The 18,616-nt window shown below is 50.3% G+C and overlaps 1 protein-coding gene across 2 annotated transcripts in view; it reads right to left on the bottom strand.

Moving 5' to 3' along the window:
- The window catches only part of Fgd5 (FYVE, RhoGEF and PH domain containing 5), a 99,850-nt gene that overhangs the window by 30,833 nt on the left and 50,401 nt on the right, over window positions 1–18,616 (bottom strand). For both annotated transcript variants that reach the window (XM_050160233.1, XM_050160234.1), the window contains 2 exons: window positions 11,865–11,923; window positions 11,731–11,761 (listed from right to left, as the gene is read on the bottom strand). In XM_050160233.1, coding sequence (XP_050016190.1) covers window positions 11,731–11,761; window positions 11,865–11,923 — 90 coding nt within the window. The remainder of the gene's footprint in view (window positions 1–11,730; window positions 11,762–11,864; window positions 11,924–18,616) is intronic.

The raw sequence follows: 18,616 nt of genomic DNA, 5'->3' as shown, positions 1-18,616 counted from the left end.
TGCAGCTTTAGGGGTAGACCAGGGCCACTCCACTCCTTTACTATATGTATTGTGGAGTCCCCACTCCAGCTTGCAGGACTCCCTAAGTCAAGGCCTAGAAACGCTTACACCCCTATCTACCCACAGAGGCACTTCTGTATGACCTCAGATGACCCTCTGCTTCTCTGGACTCCAAAGTGGAGACACAAACACCTTCTGCTGCTGTGCTTTAGGGTTCTGTTTCCTGTCTTCCACCAGCACCTCCAGCACCCAACTAAGGAAGGTTCTTAGAGATAATAACAGGGACATTTACTGAGCATACATACTAAGAGCTGTGTGCCTCACACTTCATACCTCCCTTCCGTGTGTGTGTGTGTGTGTGTGTGTGTGTGTGTGTGTGTGTGCGCGCACTGAGAACTGAACCCAGGTCCTCATGCATGTAAGGAAAGCCTTCTACCATTCAGTCCCAGGCCCAGTTTCTTCATTAATGTTCATGGCAGCCCCAACTGGTTGTAATTTCCATTTTCTCCATAGCAGACCAGGCCTTGGGAGATGGAGGAATTTGCTCAAGGTCCTCATTCTTGAGTCCATGTTTGCCTGATTCCAAAGTGCCGGTTCTTTCCATCACTGGGGATGGGCTTTGCGTTTTCAAAAGGCAGAACCAGTCCCTGCTGGCTGAGGGTCAGGATGTGAGCTCTCAGCTCCTTCTCAAGACCCACGCCTGTCTGCCGGCCACCACATGCCCTGCCATGATGCTATGCACTTGCCCTCTAAAACGATAAACATGACCTCAATGAAATGTTTTCTCTCATAAGTTGTCTTGGTCATGGTGTTTCCTCACAGCAGGAGAACAGTAACTAAGACACGAGTCAATCATGGATGTCCCTGTTAGGTCAACTGGACTCTAGAACCCCATGCAGCTGACCTCACACTGTCCTCAGCCATTTCCCACTTATGCCAACAGGGTCTAGGCTGGCTGTACGCTGTGCTGGGAACACAGGTTCATTCGGCCTAACCAATCGCCAGAGGATGCTGGGCATCCTGAGGATAATCTTCTGTGGAGCAGACCATGCTTCTACGCTGGCCACCGAAAGGACTAACAGTGCAGAAAACCATGAGGAAATATGCTCTGTAGTGAGGTGTGTGAGCATAAGGGGAATGGCTATAACTTACAAAGAGCACATAGCAGTGAGGGAACCTTCCAGATGAGGCTCTAAAACCACATGCAGCAAAAATAATACAAAACAAAACAACAACAACAACAACAGAACAGATAAAGTGTGATAACATCAAAATTAAAACAAAACAAAACTTTTGTGTGCCAAAGAACAGTATCAAGAGAGTAAACATGAGGACTGAGTTGTAGTTTAGTGATAGAGCATTTGCCTTGCATGCATAAGATACTGAGTTCCACCTAATAAGGACAGACGGATGGATGGATGGATGGATGGATGGATGGATGGATGGATGGATGAACAGAACCTGAAAAGGGAGTAAAGAAGACCCAAAGAGTGAGAGAAAATGTTTGTAAATTGTATGTTTGTTAATAGACTTATTTACAGGGTTACAAGAAAAAGGACTAACTACCCAGCAGAACACAAAGCTAAGGGCTTGAAAAGACAGGTCTCAGGAAACGAGACTCAGGATATGAGCCAAGAGTATGTAAGTCACATGAAGGCTGTCAAGGAGAGCAGGGAGAGGAGACTCTTCAGGGTAACGCTGTCTGCAAGCGCACAAGCTTTCGAGAGTCACCCATGCTCAGGCGGGAATTTTTAGTGACGCAGCTGACCTTGAGTCAGCCATGTTCCTGTAAGTAATTCCAACAAACTCATTGGTTCATCAAGCAGGACTTGAGGGCTTGGATGGTGAAATCAGTTCTTTGGTCTGTTGTTGCCCTCTTTATCCAGGGTGAATGGAAAGAGACTCTAGGGAAAATCATGTAGCCTCCTCAAATGGTTAGCACTAGGTGTGAGGCCAAGGGAACTGCAGACACACATGCTTCCTGCAGCTTAGCATTGCACACAACCAGCAAGAGCCCAATGTCCATCCTCTGGGAAAGGCGCAAACAGACTGTGACATCCAAATGGACTCAGTCACAAGGGAATGAAGGACCAGTGCAGGCACAGATGGGCGAACCTTGACAGCAGATGCTAGAGGGAGGAAGACGACCACAAAGACCATCACTTAAGATGCCATTTAAATGAAATGCCCAGAGAGGCACATTTGTAGGAACTACAAACTAGATGGGCAGAAACATTCATACACATACCCTGGTGACCTCTGTCATTGGCACGGACAGGAATCTTCTCGGATGATGGAAGTAGTGTCTGCCTTTCTTGCACACAGACATGAGCTCTTTTTGCTAAGATTAGTTCACTAACTAACCACAGGCAAGTTACAAGAATATTTTTAAAAGCAAACAATTCTGAGTCTCCTGGGGGCTAGGGGTCAAGTTGGAATACCCCACTTTTCTGCCTCTCCTCCAAACCCTCCAAGCATCACCTACTTCCTTAGAGATCAGGGTCATGGAGGAAGAGCAACATGAACACACAGGAGGCAATAACACCTGCCCAGACCCAGGCCTTCTCCATGGGTCTCCTTGTGAACCCTGCTGCAATCCTTGCTAACCAGAGGGAGAGCAATCATGGATTGAGCCAAAATGTGTTCCCCCCTCAAGCCCTCAAGAAGCTAGAGTTCATTATGGCTTGGGGAGCCAGAAAGACCCAGAAGATAGGACTCTCCTTCCTCTCAGTTAAAATGATTTTCCCAGCAGGGTGCAGTGGAGCACACATTGGGACACAGAGGTAGGAGGATCCTGAGCTCAAGGATGCTTGAGCAACACAGCGAGAACCTGTCTCAAAACAACAACAACAACAATAACAACAACAACAACAACAACAAAAATGTCCTAACGGTGTCCACAGTCAGGGAGGCAAGAAAAGTAGGGGAGAACCATAGACAGCTGAAGAGGTTGTCTGAGTTAACCTTTGGTCCCCAGAATTTCCCACTGTCACTCAACCTACCAGGGCATCCTTTCCTAACTCCCTTCCCCATGCTCGCCTACCTGAGTCATCAGGGCACTGAGTCCCTTTGAGAGACCTGACACATGACATGAAGAGACTTCCTAGGTGGCCCAATGTCTCCATACCATCCCCCAGGAGTTGCCCCCCTCTGTAAGGCTTGTCCCTACTTTCTGGTGGGCAAGGCCCATCTTCCCAGACATCATTCCTCCAGATCACAGTGACCCCTCTTTCCCTCCCAGGGCTCTGAAGTCAAAAAACCCTGGCATGACTTCACCCTGGCTGTGTGACCCAGGGAAAGTCACTCACCTTCTCTGAGAAGGTCTGGGCCTGTACTCGTCTATCTCTTAAGTAGATACAGTGTGCAATGAAATGAGAGAATGTGTGGAGAGTTGGCACACAGCAGTTACTGACCCTGCCATGCCTGTCACCTTGGATACTGACTGTCTGAGGAGGAGCTGAATGAATGAACGGATCGGGGATGAGTGGGGCAGACAGTGCCACATTCTGATAAGGAGACTCATGAATGTGTTGACCCCAGAGTCCTGCACACCCCGAGCTTGTCTTGAGAGGTCAGTCCTGTCCAGGAGGCTATGGGGTGCTTCATTGCAGTTCCCATCCCCGGGGAGAGGGGACAGTGCTCTAGTTTGGGGGCATACTGGGAGGACCCAAAAATCCTGATCACATATCTCCTTGTGGCCTTCGATGAATCCTCCATCCTGCCCAGGGTACCCTAACTCTGCCTCACCCATGTCTTCTATGAGGAGACCATGTTCACTTCTCCAGGCATGGCTGGTATCGACCTGTGCTTGGGCCCTCTTCTGGAGTCTTTCCCCTCATACAGTGTCTGTTCTGCTCACAGGGCCATGGCAGAGCCTCATCCACCTACTACCCGGTACCGATCTGGCTCCTCACGCCATAGCTGGTCAACAAGAAAACGCAATCCTCCTCAGCCTTTCCCAACATACCACAGCAGCTCTTTCTAGGGCCACCAGCAGCCTCTCACACACTTGAGATCGGGCCTCAGAAGCCGAGGGGCTCTCTACCTTCCCCCTTCCCTGCTGGCCTCAGCTTTTCCAGTTTTCCTGCTCACAGCATCCTCCACCTGGCTGAATTCCTCTCAGTTCCCAAACACGCCAGACCTAGCTCTCACTCTCTCTGTCTCTGTCGGTCTGCACCGCAGCGGGCCTAGCAGGGTTCCCTAGCGGGGTTACCTTAACCTTGTGGTCCCGGTAGGTGGCTGATCCCTTTTTAAGAGCAACACAGGAAGTTTGCTAAAGGCACAGAAATTATTTATTAATCTTTCAGCAAGCATGCATCGTGAACACAAATAATTCTCATGGCCTTTGAGCCTGTGCACACGCCGATCACTCTGCAATCACAAGCCTTCCTTTTCTGCTGCTGGACATGCCTTCCTCAGAGACTCTTTCCCCTATGCCTGGGGATCTGAACTGGATATTTCAGTGTGTAAAACCCCACCTTTTGTTCATGGGGTTCCCCTCTAGGCACCGCTTCCTCTCACGCGGTCCATTCTCCATGAGACAGACGTGGGGACAGATGCCCAGCAAGAGAAAGAAACTCATAAATGCACTGACCTCAGAGGGCTCAAGTAACACAGTGCCAGAAAAAGAGATGCGTACGGGGGACACAGCTGAAACAAGAACGAGTGGAGCAGCCGCTGGCCCGTGGTGACCTTATGCTTGGCTATAACACAAGTCTTGATGTGTTACAATGACAGGGGAATGCATCTTCCCGCTGCAGCAACCAGGAAACCAGCAGCAGCAGGAGTCTGGGGAACCACAAACAGGAGGAAGCCCAACAATACTGTAATGTAAAAAAAGGCTCCAGCTAGAGAGCACCCCTGAAATGAAAGCTAGAGAGAAGCCTCTGAAATGAAAGCCCACTGTAACAGGGCAACAGATGCACGGGGTGGGGGTTGTCAGCCAGGAAGGTACCAGGGACAATGTGATGAAGTGTGAGACCGTACAGGAGCGGGAGGTCTGGCCACCTGCCATTGGAAAGTCCCCTGCCCAGTGCTGTGGCTATGGGGAAGAATGGGAGAAAGGAGTAACTGGAAAGCCTGCGGCTCAGAAGCTCTCTATTAAGCATGGGGATGAGATAGCTAAGGGGAGCCCACCTCTCCTTGGAGTGTTGGGCAGGAAGTGAGCGTTGTCAGAACTATGCTAAACCAACTCTTTCAGCAAATTCGTATTTTAAGTACTACTGATATTTATTTCGCTAAAAACAAACAATGTTGGGAGATGGACTATTTGATTGGCAGTGGACTCTTTCCCAGCATCCTGGCCTCCTTGAGCAGAGGACTATCAGTCAAACTGCCAGCCTACCAAGCACCCCAGACACGCTGAGGAAGCCATGGAGTGGTTTTGTTTATAGAAGTTGAGATTCTGAACATTCAGCCACAGCCACAACAGTCTTAATTTGTGTCTTAAAGTTTACTAAGGACTTTTCCAATTCCAAGCCCCACGAACGCTTTCCCACCATACCGGAGAGTGAGAACCTTCCCTGGGTTTACAGACTGCTGTGACCAGCATGAAAGGAACAGTGCTGGGTGACTGGTGTTAAACACCATGCTTCTTTTACATGACGGTCCACTGTGATCGGTGCAAATACCCCTCTGGCTATAGAAACAAGATGCTCAGACCACCGGAGAGCCACTCGAAATGCCTTTTTATGATGCCCTACCTGTGAGGCAGAGAGGCAGTATCCAGCCAGCAGTAGTCCCTATAGCCACAGAAGAGTGGGCTGGGAGGCTGGGCCCCAGAAATAGTGGCGTTCTGGATGTATCCTTGGCTTTGGGCATCAATGGCAGCAGAAGAGATGGAACACAAGATTGGCAGCAGGACCTGGAGCCGCACACTGCCTGCAAGAGTGCCAGCAGGCCAGCATTTGGAAGGGGCAGTGGGAGTGACCAGTCATACTGGTGGCACCCGCAGCAGTAGTGGTGACCTTAAGGGTCTTGGATATACTGGGCCAGGGGTTATTACACCAGCCACTGACCAGAGCTGAGGAATTCCAATACTCTAGCTGCTACCATAAGGCTGAGAATTCCTCACTGTCAGATTATAGATCAGACATGTGATGTTCATTGTGCCCAAAGTCAGGCTACCCCGTACCCTCCCCGCAGTCACAGAGAGCTACTGTGAACTTACAGTTCTCAGAGCTGCATTCTCTTCCCAACCCCTGCATGCAAGGTCTACTCTTTCTCACTTTCCAGACCCAAACGCCCCTGAGTGACAGCTAAACTTATCAGTGCCTGTGACCTCTTGCCCATAGGCTGGTTTTGAGGGTTTTACCTCCTACCACACATACCTCAAGCCTACGAGAGTCAGATACTTCCCTGGTCCTATGGAGTTGAAGGCTCTCCCTCCCATCAAGACTCAGTGATGCTGCCCATGGTATCACGGGGCAACTCTCCTACTATCCTGGGAACTGAAGACCCGAAGGATCTGTCCCTCCTCCTTCAGGTCCCTGATTCTACTCTGTAATTGCTGTCTTTCCTATTGTTCTTCCACTTCAGGGCCTCATCACAGCTGCCTGTGACTGTGAGCCTCTAACTCTCCTGAACCAAAATTTCATCTCTGCTGCCTTCTCATGATCTTGCTGTTTCTTTTTTCTCTTTCTCTCTTTTTATTTTAAGATTTCTGTTTATTTTATGTGTTTATTGTTGGTAGTCTGTGTGCCATGTACATGCAGTGCCTAAGGAGGCCAGAAGAGGGCATAGGATCCCCAGGAATTAAAGTTACAGACAGTTGTGACCGCCCATGTGGGTGCTGAGATGTGAACCCAGGGTCCTCTGCAAGAGCAACGAGCACTCTTAACCACTCACCCATCACCCCAGCCTGAAACCTGCTATTTTCTTTAACACGCCACACCCACCTCCTAGGTCTATACCAGGGCTGGGACCTGTGACCTGATAGCTCTAGGGGGTCCATCTGCTCCTGCTGCTGATACCAGCTGCTATCAAATGCTGAGGGGTGCAGAAGCTGCCCAAGCCTTGCCCTGCAGGAGCCCCTTCTCGCCTACCCTCAGTTTCCAGGCATGAAGAGCAGAAGACCCCCACCTAGCTGACTGGGGACAGGAAGAGCTTTTCTGGGGTTTCCCACCCCACCTGAGACCCAGAATAAACACAAAGAGGCACAGCTGTGGAGTTGTACTTGGCTTTGGCTCCTGACTCTTTCTGTCCTGACTTCCCCTGAAACTAGCCATGGCAAGGGGAAGAAGCTGCCCAGTGGTACCCTAGGTATCTTCAAGGGAACCAACTCTAGCTGGGAGTCAGAAACTTTAGCTTTTTTCCTTTTTTTGTTTTTCTCTGCCTGAGAGATGGATATGAAGGTTAGGGCCATAGCAGCTACCCAAGTTCATGAGGAACCTTAGAAATGCATGCAGTTTCTGAGATGTAGAGGAGTCCCCAACATTGCCTTGTGGATTTGCTCCACATGAGGACAACCCTACGTTATTTAAGATGCCATAGTTGAAGTTTTGTTGCCAGAAGTCAAACACATTCCTAGGAGACACAAAGTCATTTTTAGAAGGTGTTTATGGTGAGTTATGTTTTCCAAAAAAAAAAAAAAAAGACCACAACAGTATCTCCTACAGGATATTTATGAAATGTGTGCTTGATAATCCTCCTATTGAATGGTAGAGATTATACTCCTCGCCCTTGACCTTGGGTGGACCTCTCGAACTGTCTCCACTCGTGGAGAATGGCGGAAGTGGCGCTACGTGACTTCCAAGCCTGGGTCATAAAAATGGCACGCACTTCCTCCCAGCTTTCTCTTGGGACAATCGCTCTTGGCACCCAGCCACTGGCTGGGAGGAAGCCTAGACTAGCCTATTTGGAGACCACAGGGAGAGGCCATAGGTAAGTTTGCTGGCCACAGGCCCAGATGAGGCCCCAGACAGTGTTCCATCTCCCATCAGATGTGTGAGAGAAGACACCTACAGGAGTTTGCAGTCCCTGGCCATCAAGGTACTACTGGTCTTTGAATCTTCTGGGTCAGGGCCCAGATGTTGTCAAGCAGAGATGAGTCGCCCACCAACCCTTGAGAAAATCTCTGGAAAGCAAAATGACACAAGGGTTTCACTGAGGGTGGGAGAGATGCCATGGGGCCTTCACAGAGGGTCTGTGAATGAGATGGCATCGGGACGTCACTGAGGGTCCATGAGCACAGTGGCAGGCTTACCCCACATCACTGAGTCCTGAACATGCTTGTCCCCTGGTGACCACTGGGCTGAGACCCAAATGATAAGAAGACACTGGCAACCAGAAAGTGGAAGCTGTGAGCCAATGGAAAAGCAGACAGCGGCTGCACGAGACCCCACACACTTTAAGAGCATCGCATCCAGAGGGCAGAGAGGAAAGCTGTAGTGCAAAGGAACTGTAGAAGGTGTGCCAAGGGGTGAATGGGCCGGACACCAGTTCTTCTGGGTCCCAGACTTCTCCCTGGGGACCTGACAGAAGCCACTCCATATTCACTCCCCATTGGCAGTCTGGAGAACCTCAGTCCAGAGGAGAGACCCCTGGGAGGAGTTATGAGCTTCTAATAGAAACAAGAAAACAAAACCAAAGGTGATCAGAGACCAGTGTTGTTTGAAACATCAATTCACCACATACAAGGAAAAGCACAAGACCTCAGGGATATTGTGGGGGCTTTGCAGCCTACTCATCTTGGTTCTGGGTTCCCTCTCTGACCCTTGGTTTGGCCTCTGTGAAACAGCCACATTTAACCACACAGCTGATACACTGTTCAACACACATCTTCAAGCTCCATGCACCTGCCCATGCCAGCCACCCCACCTTCTGCACCTGGAGATTCTCTCCTCCCAAGTCCACCTCCATGACACCTCTCCTATAAGCCGTTTTGGGTTCCCATCATGCCCCTGTGATTCTGCACAAAAATACAGCTGTGCAAATTCTATTTAAGCTGAGTGGTATAAGTATGCATTCTCACCATCCCCATCCTCTATTTTCACAAAAACGAGACTTGTCAGTCTGGGGAAATGGCTCATGGGTAATGGGCTCCCAGCACAGCCTGTATCCCACATTAAAGCCAAACAGCTGACATGATCACCTGCAATCCCAGCACTTGAGAAGCAGAAGACAAGGGATCCCAGGGAAAATCAGCTAGCAAGTCTAGCCAGAATTGGAGAGCATTGGGTTCAGTGAGAGAACCTCTCTCAAGCAATAAAAGATGGATAATGACTCAACTTTAGACCTATATACATGTATTTTCATACACATACATGCATACATGTGTGCCTGCACACATGCAAACATACATACATGCATGTAGGTCTCTCTCCTTCTCTCTCTCTCTCTCTCTCTCTCTCTCTCACACACACACACACACACACATACACATACACACACACAAACTACTTAAGAGCAAATTTTGGGCCTTTTTCATCTTTGGGGCTCCAAGGCCTATTTCAGTAACAATGACAACCAAGTAGCCTATGATATTTTAGGGTGAATTGGGGGTTGGGGAGAGAACGAGAATGGGGGAATTAGGAAGAATAAATGAATTATTGAAAGATGTATTGATCAATGGAGGGGAAGGGAAAAGGGTGGTTGAATGCATAGATAAATAGATAAAGCAAGAGGTGAATGTGTGGATAGGTGGGTGGATAGGGAAAGGAGGGAAAGGTGTGTGTGCGGATTTACAGACGGATGAAAGAAAGGATGGACTGACGAGTAGATGGCAACGAGGTAAAGGTCTGGAATAGCAAGCCAGCGGTTAGATGGTTGATTGATAACGGTGGCGGATAGCTATGTGGATACAGTATTTGGTGCTGTGGAGATGAGAGGGAGGTGAGTGACCAAAGCCATCTAACTGGATAGGAGGGGACATGCAGGAGGGTAGAAGCTTTGATGGCGGGCTTCTGGAAGGATAGAAGGGGCACCTTTGTCAGGGCCCAGCAAATCAATATTCTAGGCTTTGTGGACCACACTGGTCTTTAAAGGTTCTCTCACGTTCTTCTCTGTCTTCCTTCACCAACATTCAAAAACACAAAAACAATTCCCAACCAACAGACTTCCAGAACCAGGCCCCGAAGGGGCAGGAATCAACCCAAATAGCTTGATTGACTCATTAGCTCTACTGACCATTTGGCAAGCATGCGGTTGAATCCCGAGTCTGAAAAACAGAAGCCCGCTCCCCTCCCCACAGTATGGTGGCCTTGGGGAGTAGAGAGATCTGAGGGAGAACCTGCCAACCCTAATGAGTGCGATGAACCTCTGGGTTGGCTTGGGTGCTACATCCTGAAGTCTGTGGTCTACTTCAAGACCAGCATCTCCGGCTTGGAGCCATGCGGTGGGGTCTCTGCCACTTCTGTCTACGCAGCTCTGATGTGATAACTGCTCAGCAGCGCAGTTCCAGAAAGCAGCTTCTGAGCTGATTTCCTGGCTCTGCCCTGCCCAGGATGGCACTGTGGCTTGCCAGCAGCTTTAGCCTCGCTCCACCTGGCAGGAAGTGATGCAAACTCACACTGGTGCCTCATAAAACAAGAGAGCCAAGCCCATGTGAGGCCATCAGGCAGGAGCTGGCGAGGGAGCAGAATTCAGGGGTCCAGTTGCCTCTGCCATGCTGAGTCACAGAAGCAAAGGTGGAGAGGGCTGGGTACTTCAGTCCTGGGAACTTCATGCACACAGAACTGGAACCCCAAACAGCTGTCCATGCTAAACCAGAGGATTCATTGGTTCTCCACTCAGAGAGCCAGCTGCTCCCTGCTCACATGGGGTCAACACAGCAGCATGATCTCTAACGGGCTCACCCCTAGGCCTGGCTTCATATAGGACCCTGGGAGGTGGTCCTCTAGTCTTCTGCTCTGAGGAGTGGATCATGCATAAGGATAGTGGAGGACGATAGGAAATCCATGTCTGCCTTGGCTCCATCACTACGTGACCTTGACCCAGTCATTTCCTCCGAGCCTACACGTCACTACCTGCTAAATGCCCACCAGTAACCACTGGTGGCTCTGACATTCTATGAGCTGAATGAAATAAGCCAAGGAATCGAGTATCAAGGCTGAACTGCTGCAGGGCTGGAAATCCTTAGACACTTGGGAGAGCTGCTACAGGCCAAAACATCCAGCCCCCTCATCCTTGCTGCATGCAACCCTTCCTGTGACTCAGCCTGAATCAAAACCACCTCCTCAGGAAAGCCTGCCCAGATTCTCCAGATTCCCCATAATTGTGGCCATGCCCCTGCACCCTCAATGATTTCTTCCTGCATTTGTTGCTGGAGATCTCCTAGGGAAGAAGAGACCAGGGTGACTGAGAAAGCCCCTTGATTCCCTGAGCAACTGTCATTGTGCAGACACATACATAGTTCATACAAGGACCCAAATATAAGGCACTGGCACAGAGTTTAGGCATGGCTCAGCGGTGGAACACTCACCTGGCATGCTGCATGCCCTAGGTTCTATCCCCGGCACCACACAAACAAACACAGACTGCTTTGGGGATCCTCACCGATATCCAGACTCCCTCCCAGTGCCCCCTGCCAGAGCTCCCCCTCCACCCAGGCACGGAGTCATTCTGCCTAGTACATCCCTCAGTAGACTAGGCTTATCTGAAAAGCCTGGCACAGAGCCTCAGCCACCAAGCCTGTTAATGTAGCCACCCCTGTGTGCACCCTGATTTCTGCCTCTCGGAGTCCAGCTCTGTAAAAGGACAGTTAGTTAGGGACGATCAGAATGACTAACTCACCAGGCTTAGGTGCTGCAGCATCTGCACATATCTGTGGAAGTAGAGAAGGACGGTGCTGTGTTAACTCCATCCTGGACAAGCCGGGAGGGGCAGGGCTTTGTGGGCAAGCTCCGGGCAGCTGCTGGAGCACTTACGCTTTCTCTGAAGACAGCAGCTCCTGAGCGATGACAAGGGCTCTGGACTGTCCCTCAACCTGTGGGGGGAAAAACAGTGAAAATCAGGGTAGGTAGTTGAGAGGACAGCCCTAAAAATGACCAGGCTGTAAGAGGTGGGTCTAGGTGTTTGTCATGAACAATGAGACCTTCAGCAAGTGCAGTTCCTCACTGAACCTTGGCTTCCTCCTCTATACACACGGGTATGAAGAGTATCTACCCCAGAAGGCTGCCAAACAGATGCCCTGTGTGGTGCCTGACACAGCGCTCAATAAACGTCCCTATTATGGTGACCTTGGCATCCAGCTCACCATCTCACTGGCCTGACGACCTGCTGTATGTATACTAAGGGGTCTCTGGACACACACGTTCCCATCTCCTTCCAGAGTCTTTCCCTACATCTTCTCTCCCCATTTTTGACTCTTTCAGGGTGAAGCATCTACAAGCACCTGCACCTTTTACTTTTCTCGTTGCTCTCACAAAAGGCCCGACTAAAGCAACTTAACAAGAAACAGTGGATTCTGGCTCACAGTTCAGGGAGTCAGCCCATCACAAGGTGGGGGAAACATGGCAGCTGGCCACATTGTTACAGGGCCCAGGGAGCAGAGAGAGAGGAGTGCTGGACGTCAGCTCACTGTCTCCTTTTCATTCAGTCCAGGACTTGAGCCCAGGGGATAAGGGCTCTGGTAGCTAGGGTGGGTCTTCCCAACTCAATTAACCCAACCTAGAAACTCCCTCACAGACAAGCCCAGAAGTTTATCTCTAGGTGACTCTAGGTCCTGCCAGGTTCACAGAATTAACCGTCACAGCTCCTAGCCTAGAGAACACCAGAAGTCATTCTCTCATCTTTGGCCACAGCATTGGTTTTTGCCATAGGCGCTTTCCTGTGTGTCTTAGGAAAATCAACAGTGGGCACGGCTTCTGTCTGCAGGAAGACAGCAACACGCCAATCCCAAGTGACACCCAAAATATCTTCAGACACTGCCAGGCAGACGTCCCATGCTGATAAAATCAGATACAGTGTCTGGCATAGATTAACATAGAGACAACATAAACACAGCCTTTCCCCCACCGCCGGTCCCTGATGACTTCCTGGAAGTTTAAGTCCCGGCGGCCATTCTGTCAGGGCAGAGGCTGGCCTAAGCCAGTCTCCTTTCTGTGGCACACTGTAGCCTCCAGCTGGAATGTGAAGACAGGAGAGAGAGCCAAGAGACCCGGGAAGCCTCTGCTCCTTGTCCACCGCTTCCCTCCTTTGGGAACCAAACAGACTCTTATCCTATCTGCATCCGCAGGGCCAATGTCAGACTCCCAAGGTAGAGGCTCTAACCGAATCCACAGGTGGGAAACCCTCACAAGGCAAGATGCATCTAGCCAGGGCAGGCCTCCACAGCCTAGAGGAAACACAGCAAACCATCCACAGGCAGTGGTATTTTGTAGGCAAGAGACTTAAAGGTGTCTGTCTCTTATAAAATGAGGACAGAGAGTCAAACTGGTTTCAGTCTCCCAAAGGCCAGTAATTCAGCTGTCATACAATGTTGAGAGTCACTGTTCTGGTGTTAGAAGACCTGGGTTCAAATCCTGGGCCCTGCTTTTTCCTGTCTTTGTGCCTGTGGACATTATTTCTCCTCTCTGAGTCTCAACTGTCAACAGGACCAATAATATCTACTATGGCATAAGAGCTCCCAGGTAGGGACACTCAGGAACTGCCAAGCACAGCTCTGACCTATGTGCACTCATTAGCTCCCTGAGTACAGCTACTTCCTTCAACTCTTTTTGCAGATGTGGAAACTGAGGCACTGGTGAATCCTACCCTTTGCATAGCTAAGATTCTATCTTAGGTCCAGCTCCAGTGTCCAAACCCTGGCAAAGAGCCAGCATGGCTAAGCACACATGTTCTCCTGACATCCAGGTTGTATCTAATAAGCCCGCCTTAAGTCCAGGAAACAGTTAAGTCAGGACATATTTAAGTCAGACTTGGTAGCAGGTACCTATAGTCCTAGTGGGAGAAGGAGGATCACTTGAGCCCAGGAGTTTAGGGCTGGCCTGGGAAACATAGTTAGACCCCGTCTCTAAACAAAACTAAACAAAATAAGTGCTTTTGTTGCCCAATAAGCCCGCTGTAAAATCAAAATACCCCAGGTCAGTCCACTGTTCTATAAGTGGGGGACCTCTGCACTCAGTGAACTCTGCATGTCTGTGCTCAGTCTATGTGCCGAGTGTTCCTGTGTGGCACCTGGCTGGGTCTGGCATTGCAGGCTGGTGTCCTTAGACTTGGCTCCTAGGTGCCACAGACCCGTGAACAGACTAATGCCTGGTTCTGCTCTGTGGGCAGCCGTGTGGCCATGGGCCAGTGTTAACATGCCTTGGTTGCCTCACACGGAAAACAAGATGTCTACCCCCCACTGCAGGGACACGGTGATGGATGGGAGAGGTTTCACTCTTCCCGGACTTTTGAAGTTGTCGTCATCACTATTGTTAGGATCTCTGCATCGGGGACAAACTTCTGGGAGGGCTCTGGCACGGACGGCTCTGCACGTCCCTCCTGCCAGACAAGGCAGATTCGGGGTGGGACACACAGGCCACTCTGCTTCAGCACTCCAAGATGATGGATGCGCCTTCACTGGGGAGGCCTGCGAGGCTTGGTGCCCCAGGTTCTCCTCCGAAGCTGCTTCTGGGTGGGGACCAACTGGGCCATTTAACACACATGTTTATTTAACCAGGAAGTGAACTTAGAGTCTGAAGGCAGTGTCCAGGGACATGCTTCTGGGAACAGGGCTCCTCCCAGGAGCATCGGATTGGGGCATGAAGGCCTGCACATGGTATTGCCCAGAGCCAGATAGGGAGTGTTGACACCAGACAGCTGCCTGCCCCTACCTGGAGCTGTCCCAGGCCAATCAGTCCTGCCCCTTCTCCCCACTCTCCAGACAAATCAGTTACTATCAGGCTCAGCTCCTCAGGCCAGTCCTTCCGCTAGGGAGTCTCATTCAACAGCAAGTCCTGGGTAGAGTCCAGACTGCTGGCTCTGTCTCCGTGTCTTGGTTTCCCCAGCTGTCAGAGTAGGGAGCACTAAGAGCCCTTGGGTCCTCCTTTTCCTAACCAGCATCTGTGGGAGTGTGGAAGCTCCTCCCTGAAGCTAGTCAGGATTATGGCAGCAGTGAGCAAGAGCAGGGGAGCCAGGTGAACCTAGCCACCTTTCCCTCAGTCAGATGTAACTGGGCACTCCTTTCCACACTGGTTTCTGTTCACTTGACTCAGAATAGACAGAGTGGCCCGTTATGTCAGTAGATCATGAACTTTGCTACTTATAAGTGAATTACAGATGCTTTTTTTCTTTTGAAATGGTCTGATGTAGCTCAGGCTTGCCTCAAACTCATTATGTAGCTGAGGATGACATGGAACTTCTGATCTCCCTGCCTCCACCTCCCAGTGCTGGGATTACAGGTGTGCGACGGGACGTCTAGGTTAAGTGGTACTAGGAATCGGATCTAGGCCCTCAAGCATGCTAGGCAAATGCCCATGCTTTAAAATGTCCTCAGGTTTGCATTCTGATGTAAACAAAGATGAGAAATGGCTTGTGACAAGATTCCTTGGGGCTTCTATTATGAAGAGGAAGGCTGTCCCAAAGGAATGGCATAAGACACAAATGGACACGTCCTCCTTGAGAGCACAGAGCTTCAGACATGAGCCTGATTGGAATTACATCGTGACAAAGGCCAGGGAGTCCCAGCTTGGGCCTGTCGCTTAGGATGGCCCAGGTATGTCCAGAAACAACACAAGCTTCCCCTCAACCTCCCAAAGACCCCAAGATGTTAAGACCCAGGTGGGGTGGAGTAACAAAGAGGGAACCTGCCCTGAACTTCCTCATGACAACCTGTTCAGGCACACGACCCCACCCAGCACAGGAAGGGCACATGTCTGTGGAAATTTCACAGGTCTTCGGCAAGTGGTAGGCCTGCCGTTGAGCTTTGGAAATGTTTCCATGTCATGCCTGACAAGGGGCAGTGCTTAGGCAGCCAGACAATTCCAGGAGTTCTTGTCCCCAAGTTCCCTAGCGCTCCTGCTTTGGGATAGCACGGTGCTCCCTGAGACTTGGATCCAGCAGACACGCTAGGGGAATGACTTGCTGATTGTCCCCATGGTCACCTGTTGTTCCTGTGTCACATGGAGAGGGATGGGGATGTCAAAGAGGAACAAGTGCCTGCAGGACGATGAAGGAGAAGGGACAGCAGAGACACACAGCTTCCTGTGATCCAGTGGAGAGGGAGGAAGTGGCCTGAAAATTCTGGGAGGGAGCTCCGGGTCTGGCTGTGGTTTGTGACAGACCTGCAGTGGCAAAGTGCTGTCTTGGAACTCTGTCCTATGGTAGTGAAGACCTCTCTTTACTCCTGATGTCACCTCTGAGCTTTTAAGGCCCCTGAAGTGAGCGCTGCTTCGGCTTCAGTTCCTTCTTGGGAGACACAAGACTCTCCCGTGTCAGTGACGCCTACACCCACTCAGCAGCGGCTGCCCACCTCTCTCCAACCAGCCCTTGGAAAAGCACCTACTTGCCACTTGTGCAAGTTAGACAAGATGCCATGAATAGTGGAACCCTGCAGAATGGCCCTTCTGTGCCTGACTTCTTCACTTAGCCAAGCGTCCTCTAACATCATCCATTCCTAGAAATGGCAGGATCTCCTTAAAGGCTGAATACCACTCCACTGTTAACCTATGTGTATATGTGCTGTGCGCAAGCGTGCACACGTGTGTGTGCATGAGCGTGTGTGTGTGTGTGTGTGTGTGTGTGTGTGAGTGAGTGTGTAGGTTAGGAAACAGCTTGTGGGAGACAATTTTCTCTTACCACCATCTGGGTCCCAGGAATCAAACTCAGGCTGTCAGACTTAGCAGCAAGTGCCCTTACTGAGCAATCATGCTGGCTCCATATTCCTTTGTGTACATGTGTGTTGGTGTAGGAGGTTTTTCTGTTCATGTGTTGCTTTCATTTCTTACGAAAAAAGAAACTGCTTTGGGCCTGATAGGGCAGAACTTAGGTAGGCGGAGAAGACAGAACTGAATGCTGGGAAGAAGGGCAGAGTCAGAGAAAAGCCATGGATCTTCTGCCTGAGATGGACGCTGGTTAGAATCTTGCCGGTAAGCCACACACGTGGCGATACACAGATTAATATAAATGGGTTAAATTAAGATGTAAGAATTAGCCAATAGGAAACTAGAGCTAATGGGCCAAGCAGTGTTTTAATAAATAGAGTTTCTGTGTGGTTATTTCGGGTGTAAGCTAGCCAGGCAGCTGGGACAAAAAAGGGATCCTCTCCTTGCAACAGTGTGTGTGGACCATATTTTATGTACTCCTCTATCACAGACAGACACTCAGAGAGTAGGCTTCATGTTAAATGTTCTTAGCATGATTATGAAACAAGAGCTTCTAAATGCCCCTTCCAGTGTGCCACCTTCTCGAATCCAGAGTGGCAGTAGCTGTGACTAACTTGTAAGTTCCCATGCTGGCAGCAGGAGGAGTCAGCTCACATCTGTCTTGTCCCTACATCTCACTTTGGCTCTAGAAGGTTAATCATGACCTTAATCAAAGGTTAATCAAAAGTCAGGATGGTGTCTGGATGGCAAGACTTTCTCGTGTCATCTCCTGCCTCCTGTGGACACGTGTTCACCTTCCCATGAATGCTGGCTAGTTGTTCTATGCCAACTTGACGCAAGCTAGAGTCATTTGGGAAGAGGGAGCTTCAATTGAGAAAAAAATTCCTACCAGATTGGCCTGTGGGTAAGCCTCAGTACATCTGTTTGTTTGTTTGTTTAATGAGTAGCGTGGGAGGGCTCAGCCCACTGTGGGTGTTGCCATCCCTGGGTTGCTGGTCCCAGGTTGTATAAAAACAGCAGGCTGGGCAAGCCATGGGGAACAAGCCAGTAAGCAGCATCCTCCATGTCCTCTGCATTAGCCCTGCCTCCAGGTTCCCACCTTGAGCTGTTCCTGCCCTGACTTCCCTGGATGGTGAACAGCAAACTATAAGCTGAACTAAATGCTTTCCTCTCCAAGTCCCTTTTGGTCGGCGTTGTTACATAGCAATAGAAACTGTAACTAAGAACTCCTGTAACCATGAACCATTCTCTTATGAGGACAGCTCCCCTACCCGCGCTCCTATAACACCTGCATACCCCAACCCAAGCCTCAAACACCTCCCCAGTGAAGCTCCGCTCACACACAGCACCGGAGCTGCCCTAGCTGTCCTGCCCCACAGAGTCATTGCTGGACTGAGAGACACATCACACAAACAAGTTGGTTGGATGGGCATGCCAAGCTTAGTTTAAAGGTTGTCAAGGGAGGAAATGGTGTTCTCCAGCTCCCCCAAGGCTGGGTGTCCCATTAGCATCTTCACCGGCATCCCAGGGCAGAGGGTGCTGCTGAGGCTGACCATCAGAGAGTGCACAGGGACAGCGGGCATCATGGCATTGTGCCATCTAACTGAGGCCTGGGGTGGGATCTGGGACATGGGTCGTCTAAGAGGCACTCAGGCGCTGTGGGTGTTTTCTATGCACACCGTGTATTAAGCAGATCACTGAACAACACCAGGAAAGAGGGAGCAAGGGGGACTGTGACCTGAGACTCAACCAAACACTTGGGACCACTAGGCAGGGGACCCTCAGCAACCTCGTGCCCAGCTCAACACTGGTGTATGACATCCAGTCACCCCTGGACCCCGTGAGTCCTCCTGGATCCTCAGAGCTAAGCT

The sequence above is a fragment of the Alexandromys fortis genome, unplaced genomic scaffold (genome assembly GCF_014885135.2).
Source record: "Alexandromys fortis isolate MF-2015 unplaced genomic scaffold, M_Fortis_MF-2015_v1.1 scaffold_111, whole genome shotgun sequence".
Lineage (NCBI taxonomy): Eukaryota > Metazoa > Chordata > Mammalia > Rodentia > Cricetidae > Alexandromys > Alexandromys fortis.
This window is presented reverse-complemented; position numbering and strand designations above follow the sequence as displayed.